At 39.2% G+C, this 10,275-nt stretch overlaps 1 protein-coding gene across 1 annotated transcript; it reads left to right on the top strand.

Annotated features, from left to right (window-relative positions):
* Positions 1-2,960: 2,960 nt before the first annotated feature.
* On the top strand, positions 2,961-4,861 carry LOC121258130 (protein ROOT PRIMORDIUM DEFECTIVE 1). The gene is made up of 2 exons (XM_041159503.1): positions 2,961-3,148; positions 3,261-4,861. The coding sequence occupies exon 2, from the start codon at positions 3,373-3,375 to the stop codon at positions 4,507-4,509; it is 1,137 nt and encodes a 378-aa protein (XP_041015437.1). The 5' UTR covers positions 2,961-3,148; positions 3,261-3,372; the 3' UTR covers positions 4,510-4,861.
* The last annotated feature ends 5,414 nt before the right edge of the window (positions 4,862-10,275 follow it).

Below are 10,275 nucleotides of genomic sequence, written 5' to 3'. Positions count from 1 at the left end.
GCGGGGGTTGGGCCCTCCACCCCGCACCTGGAGGTGGGATTGAAACCGCACCCCGCCCCACCCCTCCCCCGCTCAACCCCATGACACATCAGGTCTAAAAAATTTTTTGGGTCTAAAATTAAACCCAAATTATAATATAATTTAAATTGTAAATTGAAATTTATACATTCAAAAAATATAAACTCATTAGAGTTGTATTTTGGATTGTCTTGGCCTCTTAGGCCAACCTGTAAGTCCCACATTGCTAAGTATGACTATTGTATTACTTTGACTTCCTATATAATGGTTGGCCTAGGAGGCCAAAACAATCCATTAACTTGAATTCAACTTCAAGTTTTTAACAAATTGTATGTATCTATATATAATATATTTATATAAATATTAAAAATTATAATTTTTTATATTAAAAATGGGAGGGGTACGGAGAGAGGGGAGGGGGTGGGGCCTCGCTGGGGTCAACCCGCCCCCATATAGTGGATGCGGGGTAGCCCGCCTGCCCATGTGGTGGTGGGGTGGACGGGGGCGGGGTAAGGGGGGGGCGGGCTCTCGCTGCCCACCTGTAAAGCAAACTGGTTTGAAGTTCCTGGTGTAGGCAGCAATCATAAGAGCATAAAATTCACTGGGTTCATTGGAACCAAATGAAAAGAGCTAAGTGCAATAGGGGTCATGGGCTAAGAGACTTTGCTAACTTCAACTTAGCTCTCCTAGCTAAGCAAGGTTGGAGAATTGTATCTAAATTAGGATCACTTGTAGCTCAGGTTTTGAAGGAGAAGTACTTAAACAGACCTTATTTGTCAGCAAAACTAGGTCAAAACACATGTTACCTATGGTAGAGCTTTCTAGCTGCTCGATCCCTGCTTCATGAAGGCCTAATATGGAGGATAGGAGATGGTGAATCAACTGAGATATGGAATGACAGATGGCTCCCTAGATAGTCAACCTTCAAGCCTTAAAGTTCCATCAGATTCTTACAAGTTGATACCAAAGTCTCTTTTCTCATTGATAAAATAGCAAACCAATGGAAAGTTGACATGATTAATGCTATCTTTTCAAAGGAGGAAGCTAAACTCATTAGGGAAATCCCCCGAAGCCCCTATCCCAAGCTTGACAGACTAATTTGGAGGAGCACAAACTCAGGTAAATTCAGTGTAAATAGTGCATATCATTTGCTCACTGAGCTGAACAACCAACAGTTGGGTCAATCTTCTAACCCAAGCAACTTTAAGGACCCTTGGACCAAGCTCTGGAACTTGAACATTCCCAATATAGTAAAAACCTTTCCCTGGAGAGCATGCCTCAATGCTTTACCTACTCAAGCCAATTTGCTCAAGAGAAAGGTTTTGGAGGACCCATCATGCCTAATATGCAAGCAACAACCAGAAATAGTGGAGCACATCGTATGGGATTGCCCCTCAGCGAGAGATGTGTGGGGCCAAAGCATAAGAAAGCTACAGAAGGGAAGCCCTCAATATCATCAACTCAAAGATCTATTTGAAGGCTTTATAGAGACCCTGGAGCATGAGAAACTAATGTCATTCACCATTACCTCATGGCTTATATGGAAAAGAAGGAATGACATGGTGTTCAAGGAGCTGTTCCTACACCCTTCCGCTGTTGCCCAGCAACTAGTTCACCTAACGGAAGAATTGCAACGGATCTCTCAGCAGTAGAGGGCCTTTACAAACATCAAGCGGCAATATACAAAGTGGGAAGCTCTACCTCAAGGAACACTCAAGTTGAATTGGAATGCGGCTCTTGACAAAACCTCTTGCAAGGTGGGTGTGGGTGCTATCATAAGGGATAGTGAGGGACAGGTTCTTGCAACCATGAGGATGCAACATAGCTTGTTTCCTGACCCATTACTGGCTGAAGCTTTCGCTGCACTACAAACATCCCTTTTTTGCAAGTATGTTTGCTATCACAACGTTATCATGGAGGGAGATTCATTGCAGGTTGTCATTGGGTTGAACTCAACATCGGATATGCACACCTATGCATGCCAGATGATAGCAGATACAAGAACTACTCTTGCATTTTGGTCAGCAAGGCACACTGTAAGAGCAAACAATTCTGTTGCTCATGCCTTAAGTAAGGATGCTTAGCATCAGTGGTTATACCACTTCTTTTGACTTCGTTCCACATTGTATTCAAGCTTTGGTTTAAAGCATCTATCAATACATGACATCCTTTTATCAAAAAAATAAAAATAAAAATGATGCAGACAAAAAGAAAAAAGATGGAAAACTGTCTCCTCATGTGAACGGCTACTACCTCTTTCACTCGGTCACTCACACCAATAAAAGGGACCTCTTCCCCTTACCCTCAGGTCTTTCCTTCTCGTTTGTCTCTTCGGCTCTCTCCATTTAGCTGTGGAGACGCGTATTCTAGACTCCAGACTTCTCTTTCTCCTTACCCAGCACTCTTCCATATCTTCTTTTAGTATTTTTACTACCCTATATATATTAAATATACACACACATATTGTAACAAAACGGTAATATCTGCTAGCTTTTCCCCCCTACAGACTCAAATATCATAAAGACGACGGAGTGCTCTCATCTGGGTTTACTTCTCCTGGTCTATTGCTTTCTACATGTGGTTCTTGCTTCTGGGTCACCCAGGAATTTGCAAATAATGGCCTTTGATGAAGGGTATTCCCAGCTTTTTGGGGATTATAATCTGGTTGTCCTTGGGACGGGAAATCGGTTCATCTGATCAGAGGACAGGTTATATTTTGGTTTTTTACTTGATTGGTATTTGTTTTGGGGTTCACTGTCGAGTCTTTGAGGGCGGGCTAGAGACACAAGAGTCCAAGACACAGATCCAACAAATCGATTCCAAAACTGATATAGCATACTTGTCACGTGTCTTTTTTTTTTTTTTTCTCTCTCTCTTTCCCCCCTCCCCTTCAACCCGTGCTTCGCCAACCCCACCTCCCTATTTTTCAACCCTTTTCTGACGTCGCCGCCGAACCTTCCTCGCTCCTCGCCCACTTCGCCCTTCACCGCAGCCCAGTCATCTTCCTCTCTCTGTAGCACCCTCACCTTCCTCGCCCTTCATCGCACCCCTCACCTTCCTCCCCCCTCGCCGACGTCGCCCTTCACCCCGTCGGAATGCCTTCGTCACTGCTGCCTCTCTTCACCGGCAGGTACGAGATCTCTCTCTCTTCTCTCGATAATATTGTGTGTTGTATTTCAATCCTGTGGCTGTGCAGATAGACTTGTGAGATGTGTAACATTGTGCTCGTTGTGTCTGACCAGAATAACGTGAATGGCCCCTGTTTGTCAAAACCAATTATTGGGCATGTCTTATTTGAGAAAAGTCTCAGCTGGGAGTAACATAGAGATAGGTGAATATCGTAGCTAATAGTGCATGATAATGAGGACCCACATCATCAATTTCATAACCAAATACCCCCACCAGCCTTCCATGGGTGTCCGGTCGAAAGTGACCTCTTCCCAGTATGTAGCATCAAGAGCTAGAGACCCTGTCTTTGAGAAACTGATGGACAAGTACAAACACCTTGTCAAAGTGATTGCCATCCAAGACCTCATCCTTGCAAACCCAAAGAACGAATGTGTATCTCTTGACTTCTTGTCCAGGCTCTCCCAAAGGCTCCACCTCAACCGCGGTGCCCCTGCCTTCCTACGCAAATATCCTCACATTTTCCACATTTTCTATAATCCCACCAAGTCCCAGCCCTTCTGTAGATTAACCGATGCTGCTTTTGAGATCTCGTGCCTTGAAGCAGAGGTTATTAATGCTTCGTTGCCACTTGTTGTTGACCGTTTGTTACGGCTTCTGTCAATGTGCCAATCCAAAATGTTGCCACTTCGTGCCATTTTCAAAGTTTGGAGGGAACTTGGACTTCCTGATGATTTTGAGGACTCGGTGATAGCTCAAAACTCTCATCTTTTTCAGCTTTGTGATGCTCATGAACCCAGTACGCATATCTTGAAACTGGCTGATGTGAGTCCTAGTTGTCGCTATGCGGCAGCAGTTGAGAATTGGAGGGTTGGGGAGTGTTGTAAGCAGGACTGCAGCGTTGATAGGATGGAAATGAGATATAGTTTTAAGCATGAGTACCCTCCAGGTATGAAGTTGAGCAAGAATTTTAGGGCCAAGGTTAAACAGTGGCAGAGACTGCCTTATGTGGGACCATACGAGGAGATGGGAGAGGAGAGGGCTAAGGCTGGAATGATGACACTGGAGAAACGGGCTGTTGCAATCGTTCATGAATTCTTGAGCTTGACAGTGGAGAAGATGGTGGAAGTGGAGAAAATCAGCCATTTTAGGAAATGGTTTGGGATTGACTTAAATATTAGGGATTTATTCTTGGATCATCCGGGAATATTTTATTTGTCCACCAAGGGAAAGAGACATACTGTCTTTTTGAGAGAAGCATATGAGAGGGGATGTTTGATTGAACGAAATCCAGTTTATAATGCCAGAAGAATGCTTCTTGATCTTGTTGCCTTGGGAAGGCGTGGTTTGTTTACTGATGAATGAGGCCAAGTACATTTTTGGTTGCAACTGCAAGGAGGCTGAGTTGCAGGAAGAGGACATGACACCAAGATTATGACTTTTGAGTATCCTGACTAAAGCCTTTCAACTTCCAGTACCAGGTGCATCATTATTTTTTCCATCCATTTTTGTTCTTCCATTATTGCTTTGTGCTGGTTATCATGTATCCTAGGGTGTTCACTTCATTGCCTCTGCCTGAATGTAAATTAAAGGGTGCAAATCTGTTCAAGATGATCATATTAAAGAATCTTGTGGAGGTGATACCTCTCTCTCTCTCTCCCCCTCTGCGCGCGTGCACATTAGTGCATTTTCTATAATATAGAATTACTTGGATTAACATTTATGCACGTCTGATTGTTGATGTGTAACATATATAGTATAACTTTAAGCCCGTTAAGTCCTATTTGCAAAATTTATTTTGCTGCATGGAAGGTGGCGATTTTTATTTTTATTTTTACTCAGGTGGACACAGATTTGATACATGACGTATATGTCTCTGTGTGTGTGTGTGTGGTTAAGTGACTAGCATCAATGTGTCTATAATGCAAGAGATCAAAATCCGCTCCAGCCTTGTAACAGGAGAAAAGCGTCATTAGAGCCACGGCTGATTGGCTCATGATTTATAAAGAATATTGGGTTTTAAGGGCTTCTGAACTTGGTTTTCATTTAAGTGCGTTCATCGAATTGTTTAAGGATGGTATCCACTAATTGACAAAGGAACCTTGAGAATTTTGGTAAATACATGATGGGATCAACAGACAGGATAATATGTCGTATTTTCCTACATATTAACCTGAATGCTCATGCCATGATTGTGCTGTGCTGCTGTGAGATCTGGCAATTTCGGGTCATGCTCATCCACCACAAAATGCTTCTGTAACGCTTTGGAGATTACTGGATAGTATTCTTTTATGGTGGGGATGAGATTACCATTTTGTTTAATATTGTGCACAGAATGAGTTTTCTACAATCTCACACTCTCCCCTCAAAGGGAAAGCTAGTCCGGAAGGTATGAAATCCCAAGTAAAGACCTGATCAGAGTTCAGAATACAAGTGCTCTGCTGGGATCCTTAGCATCAGTGCTGCCAATTCGTTTGTTACAACAATAAAATAAGAAAACTTCTATTTGTCTTATTTTTATTATCATTCTCCCAACATCATTCGATGCATTAAATAATTAGCCTAGATGTAGAATATGATAAATAGTTTTTAATAATTTAATATCACGTTATGGGATTGTGGGAGGATGATGGTGAAAGGTATAGTGAGATATTATTCTACAAACATTGTTAGTACCTCAGCTAGTTTCATGCTTCATCCTCAATTAGATTTTCCTACGCCCTTGCGACAAGCCAATTAGCTGTAAAAGCCGCAGTTGACCTGTCATCTGTGAGATGACCTCCCTTTTCATCTTCATCTTGTTGACCAACCTCAAATTCTTCAATACTTGCGTGTGTCCCATTAACCAAAAAGGGTGGGCTGAAATGCTAGAGATCTTGGTTTTTGGATAGTTCATTTAAGTCTAAAGGTCGAGTGTTTGACTGTTTTACTACTATTTATAGAGTATTAACTATTATTTTACTATTATTTACAAACTATTTCATTACTATTTACAGATGATCCGAGATATTCTCACCATCCAAATGGAGTTGGGTATAACAATTTTTAAGGGTCATGTCTCATTAGTAAAAAGTCGATTTTATTTGATCTATGTTGTGATATGTACTAGCATAACTAAATGAATAACATATGATGACACGGTTTCTGAAATTTTGGAAACTTCTCATCATGAAAAAAATACTTATGTTGCGTTTGGATGTTGAAGTGAGTTGAGTTGAGTTGAGATGATAAAATATTGTTAGAATATTATTTTTTAATATTATTATTATTTTGGAATTTGAAAAAGTTGAATTGTTTATTATATTTTGTATTGGAATTTGAAAAAGTTGTAATGATGAGTTGAGATGGGTTGAGAAGAGTTAAGGAACCAATCGAAGCCTAGCTTCTACTTGCCTCATTTTGAATTTTATTTTTCCATTACCCTAAAAATAATTTCAGCTTGTCGACATTTGCAACCAATCGATAGAACTGAAGAAGGGAAAAGCTACTCTCACCGAAAGTTGGGTCTCGATTAGATCTTGACAATTTTTATTTTATTTTTATTTAGTGATTAATGAAGTGTTTTTTAATGATGTTATGAGTTTTTTTATTTTAAAAAAATATTTAAGGGTATAAAAAAAAGGAATGAAAAAAATTACCCTTAACGGGACCCATCTCGTACGACACTCTGGTGGGTGTAGCACTGCTCAATTGTAGAATGACAAGAGCGATGAAATAAAGACCTGGATTGAACGTGTAGAATATGATCTTCTGAAGGAGGCATTGGCAAAACGCACCAACTCTGTACCTCTATGATGACCTCTTGAATGAGTAATTTTGCATACAACCGTGAAGTGCGTAAACGTCGCGTAATCGCTTTGAAAAAAAGTGAGGTCTACTATTAAAAATTAATTTTTTTCATGTACATCCCATGTTTTATTCACTATTTTTAAAGCAATTACTCGGCAGTTGCACAATTCATGGTTGCTGTTGGTAATGGGTAAATCCCATGACCAAATGGTGTCCACATGGGTGGGGAAGTTATTTGTTAACTCCCTACCTCTATCACAACTCATGGGAAGTTATTTAACTTCTACATATTTATAGAAGTTAATTAACTTCCAGGCATGTCTCTTTTAAGATAAGAGAACGTACATAATTTTTGTAAGTGAAAAAAAGAGTCCTACAAGAAGACAAAAAACTCTTCTCCCTCTCTCTTCATTTTTCCTAGAGAAACCATCTAGATCTCTTAATCTTGAAGCGTGAAATTTTCTAGGAGACTCTAGTAGCCTCCTAAATGATGTAGAAGTGCAAACAACAAAGTGATGTGGGTTGTAAGACGAGCAAAAATTAGACCTTGTGGGAATTCCGCTACTTAAGGTAATTCGATTTAACCTTATTTAACATTGGTATCAGAGCCAGGTTGCTCGTTTTCGTCCATGCGAATAAGATTACATGTTGTTTGATGCTTTGGAATGAATTTAAAAGCATGTTATTAATGATATGCCATAGTCTATTGTGTTTTGGATTTTTCATTAGAGGCTACTATATGACATGTTTAAAATTGAATTATTTACCTAAAAATGATCCTTGTAATATTAGAAACTATCTATTAAATTTGGTGAAGTTTCGTTGCATATAGAAGAAGAAATCCAAAACCCTAGTTTTAAAACTTCTTGTTTGGACCGTGTTTTCGAACCAAGTTTTTGCCAACCAAATCTAATTTTTTTGGTAATAATTTTTACGTGGTTGGAAAACTGGGTTCATTAACTTTAATTTGATATATCATATGCTTTATTTGGACTTCGTATGAGTAAGTTATGATCGATTGAACATGACTGCTCGAAATAAAAAAAAAAAAAATCAGTTTTTTTGGCTTGAGGAAGAAGACGATGAACAGTATTTTGTTTTCCTGTCCCACTCTCGGTAAGAGAGAGTGTAGTCCACCCATTCAGTTGGATCCATTTTTAATCACTTTACTGATACACATACACATTACCATGACTGAGTTTTGAGCTTAGAAGTCTCAAAACACCGTGAGCGGATGAGGTGATGTACACTCTCCGTTGCGGCAAGTGAAACAGAGGCAAAACAGCCTCTAGAGCAAAATGAATCCCACACGCGTTGGCGACACATGTGGGTGTGTGCAGATGAGTCGGATGTCAATTTTTGACACTTTTGGCACGTGTAATCATGTGTTGGTATCTAAAGTTGATTGCTAATTTTTTTTTTATTGAAACAGAGAGCCGAAAATATTTAAAAAAAAAAAATTATTTGGGACCTTTGATATACATTAGTTGATTTTCTGTGTTATGTGATATTTATATACATTAGTTGTGGATTCTCTATCCATTGAACCATAATGCATACCCAATGTCAAATAAGGTTAAATCGAATTACCTCAAGTAACGGAATTCCCACAAGATTTGATTTTTGTTCGTCTTACAATCCACGTCACTTTGTTGTTTGCACTTTTACGTTGTTTAGGAGGCTACTAGAGTCTTCTAGAAAATTTCACGCTTTAAGATCAAGAGATTTAGATGGTTTCTTTAGGAAAAATGAAGAGAGAGGGAGAATAGTTTTTTGTTTTCTTGTAGGACTCTTTTTCACACTTACACAAATGATGTACGTCCTCTTATCTTAAAAGAGACATGCCTGGAAGTTAATTAATTTTCCTAAATATGTGGAAGTTAAATAACTTCCATTGAGTTGTGATAGTGGTGGGGAGTTAACAAATAACTTCTCCACCCATGTGGATACCACTTGGTAATGGGATTTACCCATTACCAACATCTCCCACTTGTCCACTAGGGGTGCTATGTCCATTAGCAATCTCCTCATGTTCTCTCAATCAATTATCCCTCATACAGAAAATGAAGCGTGCGACCTGACGATAAGACAAAAGGTATGAGTACTATATTAAGTCACCATCATACTAACATAGTACATCACTCATTATATCTAGTCTATGCCCCAGATTATTTGATCTCACTAGATCAAGTGTCTTTAATCCCTCACAAGTTTATAACTCAAAGCAATTCTTGATCTCACATATATAATATGGTCATGATTATATCGAGTCAAAACGACATAATCTCTCGGGCTATGAGACATAAAATAACAAGTAAAAATATAAACAATCTTTCCTAGACACTCATGTCACTTCAATTAGACTTGACTGTTTTCTTAGACATGTTTTGCGAGATTGTATTATCCGTGGCCCTAAGAAAACATGCTAAAGTAGCAACATCAAGGTTTCATTCATGATATAGTTCCAGGTTCAAAGGCAGATGAATAGATCATTTAATGATCCAGTAGGGCTCACATAATGATGGAGCAGGGACCCATCCAAGCACTCCCTCATATGGTCGTCTATAGCACATACGGTATGAAATGTATGTTACGACGAAACTCCCACTTAATTGGGTTTGTCACATTCAAATGCCGTAGGAATCTTAGTCTAGTCGCCACAAAGACGCTCTAACTTGAGTTTCTTGGCACAGTCACTCATCTAGCACCTGTCTAAGATCTCATATTCCGCTTTAATCAGGCTTTATGAATTTGTGTAAATACTTCATATAGGACTCTTGTAAGTCTAATCTTAGTTAAGCTAAGGCGACATTCTTTAAATTTATCTTAAATACTCTAAAGTATTAAGATATTTACTACCTCGCTTTCCAAGCACCAAAGTAATCAACTTGTCTCATTTTGCTCGCTACTCAAGTGCCAAGGTGATCATCCATGTGAGTGGATTGATCTTTGCCTGGTGACTTCTTTATAATGTGTGCTTTTCACTTAGTATCAATTATTTAATAATATGAGATAAACACTATAATCTCACTGTAATAAATACTAACAGTGTTAAATATACAATAAAATCTAAGGTATCCTTAATACAACATATATAAAATCCGATGAAGTTCCAAACTCCTAACATGAGTTTGGAAAATATTTCTACTAGTAGCCTTAGTAAATGATCAGCTACCATCTTGCTAGTAGAGATATGTTGTAGGATCACCTCACCTCGCGCAACAACATCTCGAATGTAATGAAAACGAATATCTCTGTGTTTGGTTTTGCCATGGTATTTGGGATCCTTGGCATATGCCAAAGCTGTCATACTATCACTGTGTATTTTAACAGTTTCATCTG

This window comes from Juglans microcarpa x Juglans regia, chromosome 3S, assembly GCF_004785595.1.
Source record: "Juglans microcarpa x Juglans regia isolate MS1-56 chromosome 3S, Jm3101_v1.0, whole genome shotgun sequence".
Taxonomy (NCBI): domain Eukaryota; kingdom Viridiplantae; phylum Streptophyta; class Magnoliopsida; order Fagales; family Juglandaceae; genus Juglans; species Juglans microcarpa x Juglans regia.
The sequence above is the reverse complement of the archived record's forward strand: the minus strand, read 5'-3'. Positions and strand labels throughout refer to the sequence as shown.

Excerpts from the sequence above, each read along its gene's own strand:
- LOC121258130 (XM_041159503.1), top strand. The coding sequence starts at position 3,373 with ATGATAATGAGGACCCACATCATCAATTTCATAACCAAATACCCCCAC.